At 44.6% G+C, this 17,565-nt stretch overlaps 3 protein-coding genes across 4 annotated transcripts in view; all 3 read left to right on the top strand.

Annotated features, from left to right (window-relative positions):
* Positions 1 to 465: 465 nt before the first annotated feature.
* Positions 466 to 3,759, top strand: pgls (6-phosphogluconolactonase). The gene is made up of 6 exons (XM_079746357.1): positions 466 to 602; positions 1,067 to 1,348; positions 1,543 to 1,650; positions 1,757 to 1,858; positions 2,985 to 3,125; positions 3,394 to 3,759. Exons 2-6 carry the CDS (start codon positions 1,085 to 1,087, stop codon positions 3,538 to 3,540), a joined length of 762 nt encoding a protein of 253 aa, XP_079602483.1. The 5' UTR covers positions 466 to 602; positions 1,067 to 1,084; the 3' UTR covers positions 3,541 to 3,759.
* Positions 3,760 to 3,969: 210 nt separating this feature from the next.
* colgalt1a (collagen beta(1-O)galactosyltransferase 1a) lies at positions 3,970 to 11,615 on the top strand. Its single transcript, XM_079746355.1, has 12 exons — positions 3,970 to 4,304; positions 6,428 to 6,538; positions 6,663 to 6,780; positions 7,520 to 7,654; positions 8,195 to 8,399; positions 8,899 to 9,018; positions 9,156 to 9,232; positions 9,373 to 9,479; positions 9,675 to 9,807; positions 10,028 to 10,155; positions 10,678 to 10,884; positions 11,232 to 11,615. Exons 1-12 carry the CDS (start codon positions 4,084 to 4,086, stop codon positions 11,497 to 11,499), a joined length of 1,830 nt encoding a protein of 609 aa, XP_079602481.1. The 5' UTR covers positions 3,970 to 4,083; the 3' UTR covers positions 11,500 to 11,615.
* Positions 11,616 to 13,548: 1,933 nt separating this feature from the next.
* The window catches only part of gmip (GEM interacting protein), a 15,879-nt gene continuing 11,862 nt past the window's right edge, over positions 13,549 to 17,565 (top strand). For both annotated transcript variants that reach the window (XM_079745751.1, XM_079745752.1), the window contains exons 1-4: positions 13,549 to 13,861; positions 15,147 to 15,237; positions 15,913 to 16,000; positions 16,310 to 16,373. In XM_079745751.1, the coding sequence (XP_079601877.1) occupies positions 13,813 to 13,861; positions 15,147 to 15,237; positions 15,913 to 16,000; positions 16,310 to 16,373 (292 nt within the window). In that variant the 5' untranslated portion in view covers positions 13,549 to 13,812. The remainder of the gene's footprint in view (positions 13,862 to 15,146; positions 15,238 to 15,912; positions 16,001 to 16,309; positions 16,374 to 17,565) is intronic.

Genomic DNA, 17,565 nt, shown 5'->3' with positions numbered 1-17,565 from the left:
CACTGCTGTCAAACCACGTGGCATTGAATTGATGAGGTGATTACCGACTAACTGATAATTATGTCCTATGTTGTTATCTGAACGGTGGCCTGGGATTTATTTATTATAACCATAAACTGATCCGACAGATGAAAAGCCAACCGACATTCCTTTTAGGTTTCTCGTGTTTTGAGGTTAACACATAACGATAATAAATTAATTTTAACAACCTAGACCTATGGCCTCTATAGGCCTGCTTAAAACATGTTTGCTAGTTCTAATCAATTGCACCGACTGTATGTGGCCATGAGAGAGCGCAGCGGCGCAATAGTTTCAACAAGTTAATGCTTGTACAATACTGGTTCGCGGCGACCCCACTGGCTTTAAACGTCCGACGACTTTGATTAGAAATACTGCTATATGAAAGTCTTGTTCTTATTCCCAATTTTTTCAAGCAAATAAATAGTTGTCATTTATTTTACATATTGTCTCACAGCGCTTCGTCATTTTAATCCCCAATATGATTGGCTAATGGAAGTAGTTCCAGGAAGCAAAATAGTCTATTCGATTTGCCGACCGAAATTTCCAGCCTTCAGCTTACTCCAACCAGGATTTATCAGCAGGTATTCCTTATTTCTATGGGAACTATTTTATAAGTGTGAGATTCTTCGTAGTGTTCTGTCCTGTTGCATCAGCATGCGTTTTATGTGTTGAGAATGAAAGAATCATGCTTTACCGCATCTTCAGTTTGACATTTATACATACGAGATGCACGTCATGCACGATAGGTGCATGAATGGAGTTTGTAGAATCCATTTGTTTGTAACAGTGGATGTTGATAGAGCGTCCACTTAAACCATTGTGTAAATTGTATTTGACGAATAACGTTAAGATGAAACATGTACGGTATTATCTTAATGTTGAGAGCACAGTGGTATTCTGTTGCAAAATAAGCTGTTGCAAAATCCTTTCCGAGATCTACTTCCTTGTGTGATGGGCGTTTTGCTGTAAGACACCATAACCATTTCCCTTTCCTCAGACTTTAACCCAACCAGGTAGAATACTCACCTATTTATTCCATCTGCAGGTAGCAGAGCGGTTTGCAATGGCAGCCAGAAGAGTTGTGGTGTTCCCATCCTCAGCAGAGCTTGGCCCAGTGCTGGCTGAGCTCGTGTCATCTCGGGCAGGGAAGGCCATTGCGTCGCGTGGTCGCTTCACCCTGGGTCTCTCAGGTGGCAGCCTGGTGTCCATGCTGAGCAAGGAGCTGCCCGCTCTGCCCAACCTGGACTGCAGCAAGTGGGTGGTCGGGTTTTGTGATGAGCGGCTGGTCCCTTCCATTGACCCAGAGAGCACCTATGGGCTTTACAAGGTAAAGGCCTACTCCCACTTTGTTTAAATGTGTCATAATTCGCTCAAATAATATACACAGCACAGCACAGAATCTAAAAACAATTGGTGTGTGTGTGTGTGTGTGTGTGTGTGTGTGTGTGTGTGTGTGTGTGTGTGTGTGTGTGTGTGTGTGTGTGTGTGTGTGTGTGCGCGTGCGTGCGTGCATTGGATCAGAATCAACTGTTCACCAAGATCAACATCCCAGAGACTGCGATCCTGTCCATCGACTCGTCGCTGCCAGTGAATGAGTGTGCAGAGGATTATGCTCGTAAACTGAAGGAGGTACGGCTGGAGCATCATTTTTTCCGATTGTCTCGTACCTGTCAACTCTATTATTGTTCGTAGGCTTGGTAATACAGTAGTGCTCTGGATCTATTGAACACGGCAGGTGTTCCCCGGCAACGACAAGCCCGTATTTGACATGCTGCTGCTAGGAATGGGCCCAGACGGCCACACCTGCTCCCTCTTCCCAGGCCATCCTCTTCTGGAGGTGAGAACAATGCTCAGCAACACTGTTGTGAATGTGGCTCGGTAAATTAAAGGATTCCTGCAAACAGTTCCAGTCCAATTGTCCCACTGTCTTGGATATGAAACTATAGAGAAGGTGTACCTTGATGTAAATGCAGATTAAAAAACTCTCAAGAGTGCTTAGTTTTGGCTCCAAATGAAGGGATAATGAGTACATGCATGTTTAAAGAGGCACGTTACAGTGTGCACTTTTCTCCAAAGCTGCCCATTCAAAACTGGTCATTCTGGAACCGTCGACTGGAACAAGATGCCCTTCTGCCAGTGTGCAGCTAACCTCAACCCTAGCATTAAGCATGGCCCCGTGACGGCCTGCTCGTTGCTCTTTCTAAACCTGCAGCACATTTAAAGTCTCCATTTGACTCGTATTTTGCTAATGAGATATCAAATTGGAACAAACGTGAACAAAACTAACTCCATATGTAACCTATTTATATGTATGTATGTTTATAAACACTTTTGTATGGAAATTTCCCAAAATATGAAAATGCATGTTCAACCATGACTAACATAGTTTCAGAGGGGGAATAAAACAGCATTTGAAGTTGAATCTCAAATGTCTTTCAATGCAAGCCTACATGTGAAACAGATTGCATTGCCCACCTACTCATTAAGGCCCTACCACCCATTGGCTGAGACTCCTTGCTGTGGTTCCTGATTATGGGCCATTTCACAACAATATGTATAATCTCTGCCCTTCTCAGTCACTCCCTTTCACTTGCCACAAAGACATTCTTTGGCCATGCGAGTGCATGTCTCTCATTATGGGTGCGCATAACACATTCATGAACAAAATGTTGTCTTCTATCACTAGAGAATGGCTTCGTTAGATATATGTTTCAGTTTGTATGGTGCATTTCACGCTTCCATTTTGGTGGCAGTGTGGTCCTTTTGCAAACGGTTCAAGAACTATTCAAACTATTCCATATTCGAGTCATCGTGATCTGCAGGCATTGGGGATTGACCCTGGTAACGTTCGGCTGGGTCTTAAACAAAACTATGGGCTCTACACTATCCGGTCCGGTGAATTATATGAGAGAATTGTTAAGGGAGGTTGTTGGTTATTTGCATTGTGTTTTCCCCTATTTCAGGAGACTGCGAGGATCGTGGCCCCCATCAGCGACTCCCCCAAGCCCCCGCCACAGCGCGTCACCATGACCCTGCCCGTGGTGAACTCCGCGCGCTGTGTGGTGTTCGTGTCGACCGGTGGCAGCAAGGCGCCCGTGTTGAAGGTAACTCATTGTGTAACCAACTGTGTAACAATGTGTAACGTTGTTATTTGGTGTCAGTGTAGTTGTGTCTTACATTTACATTGTTCATCCAAGCGACGGAGAGACATTAAGTTAGTTTATAACAGAGAATCAGACGGAAACACTGTCCAAATTCGTGTTTATACAGTGCGTAAACATGTGTTTAGACAGTGATTACAAACGTGATTAGAATCATTGACAGACGATAAGCAATGGGGACATTCGGCCTCTCTTTTCTTTATGTTCACAGGAAGTGCTGGAGGGCCGGGAAGGCCCAGCATTTCCCGCAGCCCGGGTTTCGCCAACTGAAGGAGAGCTCTTCTGGCTCACCGATGGCCCGGCTGCTGCTGACCTGACGATCACCGTAGAGAAGCCTGGATCAGGCGCACAGCTTTAGGATTTGCTCCTTTGATACCTGGAGGGCTGAGACAGAATGTACATTTTGTTAAATATGCAAGTTGTAACAAACAAAGTGTCAAAGTCCATCTCTAGGAGACTATGTGTGTGTGTGTGTGTGTGTGTGTGTGTGTGTGTGTGTGTGTGTGTGTGTGTGTGTGTGTGTTGATTTGGTCGAAAGCTGGTCTGAACTGAAAAAAAATCATTAAAAGTTTTGAAGAACGTGCAGTTGTGTATATTTAAATTTCTTTTTTTCACTAAATCAAGATCGTTCATGTTCTTTTGGCAGGTATAATTGTATAATTACAGCTGCAAATCAAACTGCACTGGGCTCCAAAGTCCATCCCCTTTAAGAGTACATCGGGACGTCCCCTTTAAAGTACAACTTGGCGGTGTTGTCACATCCGAGGGCTGCAGAGACTATTAGCGTAATAGCGATGGTCTTGTGAGCCTTGAAAGGGTACATTTGGAAGCTATATCTTTAGCTACAAGACTTCAGACACTTCATCGTTCTATAATTTATTTTTCCTGGTGTATTTTGGCAATGCACCGCTTTATTTCTCTGTACGGCGCTCTGATCTTCGCATACCTAGCGTGCAGACTATCTTGGGGATATTTTCCAGAGGAACGATGGAGCCCCGAATCTCCAATTCTGGCCCCGCGGGTTCTTATTGCCCTCATATGCCGGAACGCAGAGCATTCTTTGCCTTACTTCCTAGGGGGTATCGAACGTCTTAACTACCCGAAGGACCGTCTAGCTGTATGGTAAGTCCTGAAGTGGATAACTACAACCGATCGACGTGCAGAGTAACGGTACCGACGTTAGTCACAACCACATCTCTTGGTTAATGACACGTAGTGGAATCATTTTCAGTAGGGGGGGGAAAGCCTATTATAATGGTGTGCGTTGCCGTTAGGTCTAGTCGATCTAACTTTAATGTAGCTCTTAGTTAATGCTGTCATGTGCCGTCAGCTCTTCCCACTACGTTCTACTTCATATATGTCGTCCTGACAAGTGTTAGATTCAAATGAATAGACTTTAAGATCCATGAATTAACGCCTGGGACTAAACATGGTGGGACTAAATATGTTGCAACCCCCGGCCATGTAAAGTCACAGCGATGAGCTCTCACGCAGACATTCTGCGTGCAGCAAGCCCCGTATGCCTCTAATGTGTATACGTGGAGGGCAGATGGTGGGGACCATTGTATATAGCCAGAAGGGGTGCTAATGAAACTTTTTCAAAAATGGGGATCTCTTCCATTGCCCACTTCTCAGCGTACAAGAGTCCTAGCTTCCACTCAGTTTCCACTCAAACACACCCATTTCTCATTGAGTGCTTTAGTTCGACACTGTTCAACTGCATTGGTAAATCAGTGTTGGGGTCCTCCATATAGGCTCAGTAGAGCCTAACCGATCCGTTTGTATATGACCCTAACCCATTTTAAATGGATATGAGTTTTACCTTTTTATAATCATTTGAATAATTTAAATAGGATACCATATGAAGAGGATTCATCAAGTATGCTAAGATCAAGTATATGAGTGTTGAAAGGAATGTCTGGAATGGTATTTGGTTGTATGCATACAAATGTTAAAAGAGAGGAACCTTGGCACTTCCTTAACTTCCTCCATGCACAGCACTTGTGAGCTGCAAGACGTCCCCTCAGGCAAATAAGGCAGTAGAATTTTAATGCACCCATGGATACCAGCCAAAGACCTATTCAAACAACCAAATGTTGAAAGCTTGATGGAGGGCAATGGATTAAATGAGATTCAGTCTTTGACATTGTTTATTTGTTGCGTCCAATTTCCCATATTTTTCTCAGTTTTACTTGTTTATTCCTAATAAGTTTGTTTTTTACACAAAAAGAGGTTCCCGGTGAAACCACACCAGCACGTAGCTGTGGGCTTTCCGAGGGACAAATGTAAACGACTGTCACATCTCGTATACATTGCACGCTGAGGTCTTAACCAAACCATTTTGAATGTATACCACTTGCTTCTGCACACACTGCATGCAGGCCTACATCCTTTTAAGTTAACACATGGAATAGCAATGCAAAAACAGATTTTCTAGCGAGAGAGAGGCAAGCACGTGGCAGAAGACGGCTGTGCGGGCACGACCGGTCAGGGGAGACTGGCGTTTGGATAGCAGGGAGCGAGGGGATAGATGGTTTAGTGGGCTGCTGCAGAGTTCTCACGGGCCGATGTGACATCAGCAGCGGGGAGAACCTGACTTGGCTGCCTGCCATCCGTAGAAAGGCTACTGACTCTTGTATATAGAGGGGGAGAGACAGAGATTTTGTCGAGTTGTAACATGATTCCCCCGCCCCTTCCTCTTCCACATAGACTGAGAGAGCAAGGCGAATGGAATGAGAAGAGCCCAACATGTGGCTTGATTTAGAATCCACACGGCATTCAATCGAATGTGCCCGTCTGCCCAGTGCTGTGTTGACGCACTGCGCACATGTACACACATCCTGCCTTCTTTGTTTTCCCGTTCCCCGTCCTCAGATAACTGCAGACCCGGCGTTTTTTCCTTCTCCTAATGTCATTTGGATCATTGCCAAGAAGCAGATCATATCCCCTAGAATTAAGACAACCAGAAGCACCGCGGCGTGATAAAAGTGTATTGTTGTCTAGGCGTGTCATCCTGGGAGATGCAGATGATAAACTATCACAAAGCCTTCTGAGAACTATTGTTCTTTGAGCCTCGTGGTTTATTCTTTCAATCAGTTCAAGTCTCAACTCGAATCTGGTCTGGCTTCAGCACTATAGTATAACACCGTGCATGCAAGTCTCTTACTGCCGGCCCCTTAATGTGCAGCTCAAAGCCTACTAACCTGGTATTGATGGAGATGACTTTTGTTTTCTTCACGCGACAGGGTTGCAACGGATCACAACGAAGACAACACCACGTCCGTCCTCCGAGACTGGCTCACCACGGTCCAGAACCTCTACCACTATGTGGAATGGAGGCCGAAGGAGCAGCCCAGGTTCAGTTTCCGCGAGTCTAGCGTTACATGAGAGTTTGACACGGATCCTATCGAGACAATGCCAGGTGTTGACGTTCCCCTTTGTGTTGGTGTGTCTGTTTTGTGTTTTTGTTTGTTTGTTTAGTGAGTATCCAGACGGGGACGGTCCGAAGCAGTGGACCAATCTACGCTACGCCCATGTGATGAAGCTGCGGCAAGCAGCGCTGGACTCGGCCAGGGAGATGTGGGCCGACTACTTCTTGGTGTGTGTGTGTGTGTGTGTGTCTGTGTGTGTGTGTGTCTGTGTGTGTGTGTCTGTGTGTGTGTGTGTGTGTGTGTGTGTGTGTGTGTGTGTGTGCATGTGTGTGTCTGGGTGGGTCTGTGTGTGTGTGTGTGTGTTTGTCTGTCTGTCTGTCTGTCTGTCTGTCTGTCTGTCTGTCTGTCTGTCTGTCTGTCTGTCTGTCTGTCTGTCTGTGTGTGTGAGTGTGTGTGGGAGGGGGGTGGGGGGGATGGAACATTTTGCACATTATAACAGATGGGGCTGTCTAGGGCTGATGGAGAAGGGGCACAGCGGCAGGGTTTGGTTCTTCTTGGGTTTCTTTCATCACAATGGCGCGGTTCTGATGAATGCTCAGGTCCGTGGCTCTTTGCCACATGTGCAATTTTATCTCTATGAATGGGTGTCCTGACCCCCTTTGTTCGCTGCTTTTGATTCAAGTTTCAAGCAGAGGCCAGCAGTTCAAGGAGAGGCCAGTAGAACTCGCTACAAAGCTCAACTCAATATAAACCCTCAAACTGTTAATGTAATCACATTTTTCTATTTCTTAGCCTCAAGCATTATTGTTAATATCAGCAGAGAGCATATGTTCTTTCAATCATACAGCTTTCTTTAGAAATCCAAAGCCTTACAGTTTTCTATTCTGTTTGTTTCTTCTAAAATCAGCTTTTCTTTTGCAAAAGACAACTTTCTCAAACTATTGTATTTTTCCCTTTTGGTTTTAGGCCGTGGATTGTGACAACCTCCTCATTAATCCGGACGTCCTGTGGAAGCTCATCGAAGAGGACAAGACCATCGTTGCGCCAATGCTGGAATCGCGCGCCGCCTATTCCAACTTCTGGTGTGGTATGACCTCCCAGGTACTGTGTGTGTTTGGTCAAGCATGTTCATGTCCATGGGGGTCATTTAATGAGAAAAGGGGGGCAGTATTGTATAGTGACCAGCGTCTTCGAATGCTAATCCGAAACGAACTGTGTTCGATAGCCAACATCTGCTGCCTACCTGGAGGCATTCTCAATTCAAGAAGCCTTAACCTCTTGCATGCTGCTAAATAACCTGTATCTGAATTCACTCATCTTTGATGAGATATTAGAATTCTCAGCTGTTTTGCTCCTACTCCTATCAGAGTAGAAACAGGAGGCAGAGTGGGTCGGCTGGTAACCGCCAGGTTGCTAGTTCGATCCCCGGCTCCTCCTCGGGGATCGAGTGTCGAGGTGTCCCTGAGCAAGGCACCGAACCCTAAGTGCTCCCGCCGAGCGGGCTGTCGCCTTGCCTGGTTGGACACCGCCGCTGGTGTTTGAATGTGTGCATGAATGGGTGAATGTCAGGGCAATATTGTAAAGCGCTTTGGGTGAACGCGCTATATAAATGCAGTCCATTTACCATTTACCATCTTGCAGGGTTATTATAAACGCACGCCGGCCTACATTCCCATAAGGAAGCAGCAGCGGAGGGGCTGCTTCGCCGTGCCCATGGTCCACTCCACCTTCCTGATCGACCTGAGGAAGGAGGCGTCCAGGCAGCTGGCCTTCCACCCGCCACACCCGGACTACAGCTGGGCCTTCGACGACATCATCGTGTTCGCCTTCTCCGCTCGCATGGCAGGTATGGGGGATTCATCTGTCAATGTGTTACACCATATCACATGTTCATTTCCGACGTTGTTTATAGGATGGGTATGTTATACCATGTTTATCACCTGTTTCTCTTAGACTGTGTGTATCCTTGGTTATGTTTATGTTAGGCCTTGGTTATCACATGTTTTTGTTAGATATGAATCATATATTTATCTGAAGCCTTGGTTATCGTTATCGTTTTTTTTATGCCTGGTTCTCCACTTGCTTCTGTTTGATGTTTATCACATGTTTATGTTAGACATTGTTATGAACGTTACACCTTGTGTGTCTCTGTTTGACCATGTTTATGTTTAACACACTTCATATGTACATTACCTGTTATTGGTACTTATACCAAAATTTGAAATATCTATTAATGAACTGCAGTTCCCCTGCAAAAGGCCCCTTTGGGTGCTGTTGGCCACGAGTTAACTTGTGACTAAAGAAACAACAAACAAATGCCATTTCTTCCTATTTTGTCTTTGCAGATGTACAAATGTTTGTATGTAACCAAGAGACCTTTGGTTACTTCCCTGTTCCGTTACGGGCTCACAATTCACTGAAGGACGAAGCGGATAGTTTCTTGCATTCCTTGCTGGAGGTTAATGGTGAGTTGGCACGCATTTGACCTCACGGTGGCTTCCATAGGTGCAGTCTTGTTCTCAACGCTTTTGTGTTACTTCCGTCTCCCAGCATGCATTTCTGTTGACCCTTTCTGTGTTCATCTTCCCCTCTCGCTACATAGTGCGACACCCCCCAGTGATGCCCTCGAAATACATTCCACCCCCCACTAAACAGCCAGACAAACTGGGCTTTGACGAGGTGAGTAAAGAGGGGGCTTTGTGAAGATGAACACTGAACAAATGCCGAGAGTTTGTCACTTTCTTTGCAGAATGTCGCCATCTACTGGCGAGTGTCTTGGGCTGACATGTACTAGCTGGTTTGTTATGCTGTGTGTGCAGGTGTTCATGATAAACTTGAAGAAGAGGACGGACCGCCGAGATCGCATGCTGAGGACGCTGTACGAGCAAGAAATCGCATCAAAGGTTATCGAAGCTGTGGATGGAAAGTAAGTTTGTTTTTCAAGTTTCTTCTTACAATTGTACTTATTGTAAGTCGCTTTAGATAGAAGCGTCTGCTAAGTGCCCTATATGTAAATGTGAATGTTGTTTTTTCAGCCTTTTTTTTTTTTTTTCATGTTTCCGTCTTTACCATTCTGCTTTATTTCCCCCCTGATGTATGATCTCCCTCCTGTCTGTCACAGAGCCATGAACATTAGTGAGATCAATGCGATGGGCATCCACATGCTTCCTGGCTACAGTGACCCCTACCACGGTCGTCCGCTGACCAAGGGAGAGCTGGGCTGCTTCCTCTCCCACTACAAGATCTGGAAAGAGGTGCGAGACAAAAAGCCCATCACATTACCCCTCAAAAAGTATCCAAATCCTTCTCAATACTCACAGAACGAAGTGATGGCACCTATGCACTCTGTCAAAATCGTTTTGTAGATTTTGTTTGATTCTGGTTGTATGCGTCCATTATCCTCAGCCTCAGTGGTTTGACGCTTTTGCTAGCGCTCGCTGACGGAGCCCTTTGTGTGTCGTGTCTGGCCCCTAGATCGTGGATCGAGGTCTGCAGACGTCCCTGGTGATCGAGGACGACCTCCGCTTCGAGATCTTCTTCAAACGGCGCCTGAAGAACTTGATGATCGAGGTGGACAGCGAGGGACTGCGCTGGGACCTCATGTCAGTGATTAGTAAATCATCCTGGGGATTATTATTTTTAAAAACGTCTTTTAACATATTCAGACATGCTTACTAGTAAGCAGTGACGAATTTAAAGGTGACATATTATACCACTGGGTAGGCGGGTAGACTGATCTATCCAGAACACATCTAGGTGGACACGCCCACATGTGATGCAAGAAGAGGCCGATTTTCAAAACGGCTTGTAATGGCTTTTCACATTCACCCCCGGTGGTATAATATGTCACCTTTCAAGGTGCATTGCAACACGGTGATGTTAACCCCCCTGTGGCCCAGACTAGAGAATCCGGCCGGAGCTGGTCTCTGCAGTTTGAGTTAAGGGGACATAACTCTCGGTGCCTGAAGGGGCTAGAGCAGCATGTGAGCTCGTTCCAACGTCAATTTGTTTTTATGAGTCACAGGGGAAAACTCCAAACTCCGCCCACTGTGGAATTTTCCATTCCTCCGCCCATCACCGTTCACGTTGTTTCGCCTTTCCACCCCCGTTCTGTGTTGAAACAGCTACATCGGACGGAAGCGTATGCAGGTGGACCGCCCGGAGAAGTCGGTGCCTAATATTCATAACCTGGTGGAGGCGGACTACTCCTATTGGACGCTGGGCTACATGATGTCACTGGAGGGAGCCATGAAGCTGCTAAAAGCCGAGCCGCTGAAGAGGATGCTTCCCGTGGACGAGTTCCTGCCCATCATGTTCAACAAACACCCTGTGTAGGCTTTGTCTTGTGTGATCTTCAACATAGTAATCTATGCCATTTTGACACTGTGACAAAAATAGACAGAAATAAGGCCGTCATTTAGAGAAAACAGGTGTCAGATCCTATGTTTTTTGCCAGTCTCTGCCAACACGTTTATGAAAGTTCTACTGCTCCGAACTCAAGTCGCAGTCTTTCCGTGACGTCGAGGTAACGCCTTTTCCGAGGCATTTCGACGTCACAACGTGTGGATGTGTTGAGGTCACTCACATCTCTCTCTCTCTCTCTCTCTCTCTCTCTCTCTCTCTCTCTCTCTCTCTTGTTCTCTCTCTCTCTTGTTCTCCCTCTCTTTCCCCCAACCAGCTCGGAGTACATGGAGGAGTTTGAGAACCGCGACCTGAGGGCCTTCTCCGCCGAGCCCCTGCTGGTCTTCCCCACCCACTACACGGGTGACCCGGGCTACATCAGTGACACGGAGACCTCTACCGTGTGGGACAACGAGAAGGTGCGGACCGACTGGGACCGCGCCCGCTCCGGCAAGACCAAGGAGCAGGCGGCCATCAGCACAGAGGCCCAGAACTCGGACGTCCTGCAGTCCCCTCTGGACAGCACCGCCAGGGAGGAGCTATGAGGAGGAGGAGCTATGAGGAGGAGGAGCTCTCGAGCAGGGGGCTTCTGTTTGTTAGTTTTATGGTACTCCATTTTTATTGTTTTTATTTTTTAATCCCGTTATTTTTCTTTGTTTTTTACGCCCCCAGCTCATGGATTGCGGTAATCGTGTTCCTTGAGTGGGGGGGGGGGGGGGGGTGCCTTAATTTAATTTCAATACACGACTAGAAGTAAGAGCAAAAAAAGAAAGAGGTTAGCGGCTGGCTGTATTTCTTCTTTTATTTGGTCAACTTTGAGACGTAACTTCATAATGGCACTAGACTTGCCGTTTGTAATGGCATTTGCAGTACCCGTCATGTCTGTCATACAGAGTAGAGCCTGAACATTAGCCGACGTTATACTTAATGAACCTTACCAGATGAATCAATCTGCACGCCTCATGCAATTTTCTTTAAATCCAGATGTTGAATTTATGAATTTCGTCATTCATTTCATTCAGCAGAATCAAAATGGAAGAGTGCAGTAGAGAAGTGTTTTGTTTATATAAATGTGTTAATCTAGATGTATTGCAAGGGCTTTGTCCAAAGAGATTGAGTGTGAAAATGTTGCATGTTTCAGTTCATTTGTTTTTTTACTATCCTGTAAACCTTTTTTTTATTTGGTTTTATTTCCAGAACGCAATTTCCAACATAAGATTGCATTTAAGAACCGCTTTTAAGAACCGCTTTCAAGCAAGACATCGTTTTACAGCGCAATTTGATTCGAAAATTAACGACTCACTCATCAACAGCATTATAGTGCCATGCATGATTCTGCAGTGCTGTCCCCACTTGCTGCTGTTTGGGTGTTCCAACGGACGCTAGGCTGCAGCCCGTGGCCACGGTGGTTCCAGCCCAGACCGATCTCTGTACACACCGCACTGTGGTCTGGGAGGAGTGGGATCCAAAGCAGTGTTTAAGTTTCCACTAAAGATGCATTCTCGGCCACATGTTAGCCATTCTGGCCTCTCACCCGAGTCGCATTCTCTCTGCACGTCGGTTGAAAGTGAGTTTGAGAAGGAGAAGGGAAACATCACGATATACAGGTCACAATAGCATAACCAAAAGTGAAGTGATTGTTGTTTTTTTAACGTTATGCCCATTCTCAAGTTATGGATCATGTTATCTACTAAGACGGAAATACACAATCTTTCTATGTTGGAGGTGGCTACTGATGCATGAACTGAGTGGGAGTGTTTGACAATGGGAATCCTATGCAATAGAAGACTGCGATTGTGCCTTTTTAAAAGAATAAAATATTTTGTTTTAAGAAGTGTGAATGTGTCCCTCACTAGTACATGTTGCCCTTTTCGTTTACTTCTACATATATTTTGTATATATTTTTCAGAATTGCGTCTCTGCTAGAACTCACTATGTTGCATAAGGTGTCAAGATCAACCAAGCTTTTCAGAAAGATTTTTATTAATGAATTGCATAACGGACAGTGGTATGGCAGTTTGACTATTGGTACTTGTGCCCGCGGTTGGCACTTTAACCAACCTGTGTGTCACCAACACTATGGCATACACAACGCCAAGTTTTTTAACTCATTCTTCCAATCCATTTCGTATCACCTTTGCATCGCAAGCCCTACGGTGTTTAAACTCACTACTCGTAACACCTAAATGTTGACTAATTCTGTTCGCATCATCTTGTGCAGCACCAACCAGCAGATCTTTCAGTAGACATGGAGGCCGCAAGCAAACCTTGTGTCAGGTGAGCAAGGTCATTGAATACGAAACCTCTTAAACTGCCCCGGCATGACCTTTGCTCAGACAATTCAAACAATTCAAAAAAAACAGACAGAGGATAAGTTATGATCCATCATTCTATGGAACTTGCAATCGATCTCTGTATGCACATTTATTAGCCAGCCTCCCAGAGAGGATGGAAAAACAAAGCCTCTGCAGTTTGCGTAGCATCTTCTCACCATACTTGGCCTGTGGGGTAGGTGTGGCCTACGCCCAGAGTGGATACTCGCTCTACACTTCCTCTATCTAGTGGTGAAAACACATTGGCCAACCTTCAGTGCCTTAGAGGAAGTAACTATCGAGAGCAGCAAAAATAGAGATTAGCAAGCAAGCAGGGAGTTGCAAACACCGCCATAGCCTTCGACCAGTCAGTGTGTACAACTACTCTTGTCTGCCGATACGTTCTAGTGTTTGGTACAGTTGACCCCTCCTTCCCTCCCCCCCTCTCCCCCTCCCCCCCCCCCCCCCCCTCCCAAATCTGACACCCCTTCCTGCCAGTACAGGTTAAGTGTGTCGTCTGGTGGTGAGATTCTTGATGGTGTAGACATGGAAGAAGAAACAATCGTGGAAGGGGAAGGATCGACCAAAAAGTCAGGTGAGCCACGTAACGAGGACGTTGGCTGAAAAGGAGCTGTTATTGTTTCGAAATTTTAATTGAGAGATTATTTAAAATTTTGAGTGTGTGTGTGTGTGTGTGTGTGTGTGTGTGTGTGTGTGTGTGTGTGTGCGTGCCTTTGTGTGTGTGTGTGTTTGAGAGAGTGGTTGTTTGTGTGTGTGTGTATGTGTGTGTGTGCTAGAGAGAGAGAGAGAGTGTGTGTTTGTGTGTGTACGTGTGTGTGTGTGTGTGTGTGTATGTGTGTGTGTGAGGGAGCGTGTGTGTGTGTGTGTGTACGGTTACATTCTCTTAGTCGGCACAGGTTGCACTCCCCGGCTTCCCCTTCTATTTAAAAAGAAAATTGTTGCTGTTCAACTTCTGTATTAACATCAAACAAAAACCACTTTCTACTGCCTACTTTCATAAAGAGTATATAGTCTCTTTTAAGAACCCTCTTAACCCTCCTTAAAGTATTGTGTTTTGCCTGAACTTTAGGTGAAAATATATTGTAAGAGTCATATTTTATACATTGATAGATTGATTGACAGAGTGGTTGTTGGCCACTTTCAGATGGTAAATTTACAGGAAACATAGTACCCGTCTTTCAAAATCACCTTACAAGACCGTCTGAAACTGTGCTGCTGCTGCATTACAGAACATGATACAAATGACAAGCAGGATGTGGTTGACCCAAATTGAGACAGCTTCAGAGAGAGAGTGTGTGACAGATATTCAGCATTCTCAGTTAGACTGCTGTCAAACATTTAACCGCTTCTTCCAAAGCAAACGCTGATTTCAGTTCATTTGGGAATCAAGCTAAATAAAGACAGAAATACACCCAGATATCTTTGCGGGGCAAAAGGAGTGCTTAGATATAATTTAGATAGAAATAAATAGTAGATACATTTTATGTGAGTCGTTGCATCATGCGTCAAGTCATTGACTCATGTGTTGCTTTTGCCTTTGTATTTCTACATACGGTTATAAATCAAATGAACTCACACCCTTCCTGTGACACAAAGTATAAGCTTTCGTAAAATGTGTATATATATATATATATATATTAGTACTATTATTACTTTTTATGTTTTCTTAATTTACGTGTCACACAAAGACTATGTTTGGCCATAAAGTTGAGACCAGTTGAGACCATCTGTGTCAAAGAAAAGTAGAACTGCATTTGGCCTTTAGGTGGGGAAGGGCATTATTAAGGCAATGCTGTTATGCTTAAAATGATTGCTAATGTAAATTGCATGTTAATGAAAGGGTCTAATTTTCATTTCAGATACACTAAAGGTAGCTTTTAAGTCGCCTACCAAGCGCTACAGCGAGATCTTCAGGGAATTTGATAGCCTTGACCTCAGCCTGGCTATTTCGTAAGTAGAATCCTTGAGTTTCTCAAATAAAAAGTTTATGGGCATTATTTTTTCTTCTTTTTTTTTTGTTGTTGTTAGATGTTATTCCAACTTTACTCAGGAGCACTTTCAGAAACATGAGATCCCTTTTTGTTCAGATGTTGTCGACCATCATGTTTGTGAAGATAATACCGAGTTGGATATTGAAAGAATTGTTAGTTGAAATTATAATAATAATCCCTTTGGAAGGAAATGTATTTGTTTGTTTCATTGCATAACATGAACAGTTTTACCTAGATTAGGAAACTGGATTCAGGAACTACAACAAATACAGTCAGTGAGACTTCCTCAAATATAAACCTCCAGCTCATATTGTTGATGACGGTAACATTTGCAGAATATGGAGCTTATTACTGTATTGTTATATTCATTGTATGAATGAATAGTTTTTCAATATTATATTTACCGTACACAAAATATATTGGTATGGCTGTAGGCCTATATGAAGCGATGTCCTCTGTCCACTGATCAGCATCGTAACTGTTATGAATGAAAAAGTTTGGAAAATCTTATATGTCATAGAGGGAAATTCACGATGTGGAAAGCAAAGACTTTACGTCAGTGTTCTTTCTAAATCCCTTGGTATTATTAGGACCTCAACCTCTCCCATAATTAACGTTTGCCTTGTTTCATTAGTTCAGAGGAGCTGGAACCTGACTCCCAATCCATCCCCGCATCCATCTCTACAGAAAGAAATGAATCCATGGAGCAGGACAGCGTGTCTGTAAGATGACTCAGTTACCAGGATTACTTGTATTTTCCCACAGTGGAGGGGGCAATAGTTGACCAGATAAAACTATTGTCGAAATTCCTGAGAAAAAATAAATAAAAAAACTTTTTCTTCATATATTTTATTCTTTTTTTTTTTTTTAATGGAGTAAATTGTTGCAGTAGAAAACAAACATAGTGCAGGTTTAAGGTTAATGTTATGAATTTACTGCAAGACAGACTTTCTTTGTGGGTTTGTACAAATTTAGATTTTTCTGGCGGATAGTGTTTGATGCATTCTGATGTTTGTTCTCTATTTCCACAGCCTTGTGAAGATACATGTCCCATAGAGATCTGCGTTGATCCCACAGATATCGAGAACCAATCAGGTATAGTAGCAGTATGTAGAGTTTGTGTGTCTGTGTGTGCATACGTGCGTGCGTGCATACATATGCTTATGTTTACCTGTACATGGGCATAAAATCTAAAAAAATTAAAGCTATGTCATTATGTACGCACCTGAAGGGACAATAAAGCTCCACTAATAGAGTTTGAACTGTGCAAATGAACATACATTACGGCCCAGTAAGCCCGGGTGTGTGATGCTTATGGTTTAACGTGTATCACCGCAGACAGCCGCGCTGTCATTGATGAGAGACACACGCGTGTGTCTCTCTCATTTCATCAATGACAGCGCTAGTAGTGTGTCTGTCGTCCCCCAGGGCTGGGTTGTATTCACATCGTTAGTGGCGTGGACTAATTGCTCTGTTCTAACAAGATTAGAGCAGGAGAGGATAAAAGACTGGGATTAGAAAACGACAGCTGCTGCTCCCTCCGATTTTTTTTCCGTCTTTTCTCTCTGGTCAAAAGACGGGTGGTTTGTGTGTTTGTGTCTGTGGAAGTGTGTGCGGAATTCTGTGTGTGGAAGTGTGTGTGTGTGTGTGTGTGTGTGTGTGCGTGTGTGTGTGTGTGTGTGTGTGTGTGTGTGTGTGTCTGAAGGTGCTTGAGGGGAAATCAGACAGGGGAGATGAAAGAGTGAATCCAGTGTGTTTTGCTGTCTACTTTAAGTTGGTGTCAACCAGGGGAAGTTCTATGTAGAATATGTTAGATATTGTCTGACCAAAAAGCCTGACTTTGCCTTTTGCCTTTTCCTGTTAGTCGGCAGGCAGTTCCGATGCCGTGACCCTTAATAGTCTTTCATTTGCTGCGGAGGAACAAGATTAAGAGAAACAGATTATTTTCAAGAAATGTTTGCTTCACACGGAAATGCAGCACAATGTTGTCACGATGCTACCAGGCAGTGAAACATATACACTCACAACATTGCAGCCCCCACCACACAGCTCCCTGGTGGGAAACCCAGCTCAGTTGAGCCTCTGTTGTATGCCATGATTCAAAGGGGGTGGGAGGTGCCATAGGGTCAATATGCTGCTATTGGCTGCCAGGCAAGGAGATCTCTCACCAAGGGTCAGTGTCTCACACACACGTGGTTCATCTGCTTCTCTGACTCCTAACATCAACTGACAGCTTTCACAGCCTTCGACACCCACGCACACGCACACACGCAGACACACAAACACA

The sequence above is a fragment of the Pollachius pollachius genome, assembly GCF_949987615.1.
Source record: "Pollachius pollachius genome assembly, chromosome: 11".
Classification (NCBI taxonomy): domain Eukaryota; kingdom Metazoa; phylum Chordata; class Actinopteri; order Gadiformes; family Gadidae; genus Pollachius; species Pollachius pollachius.
This window is presented reverse-complemented; position numbering and strand designations above follow the sequence as displayed.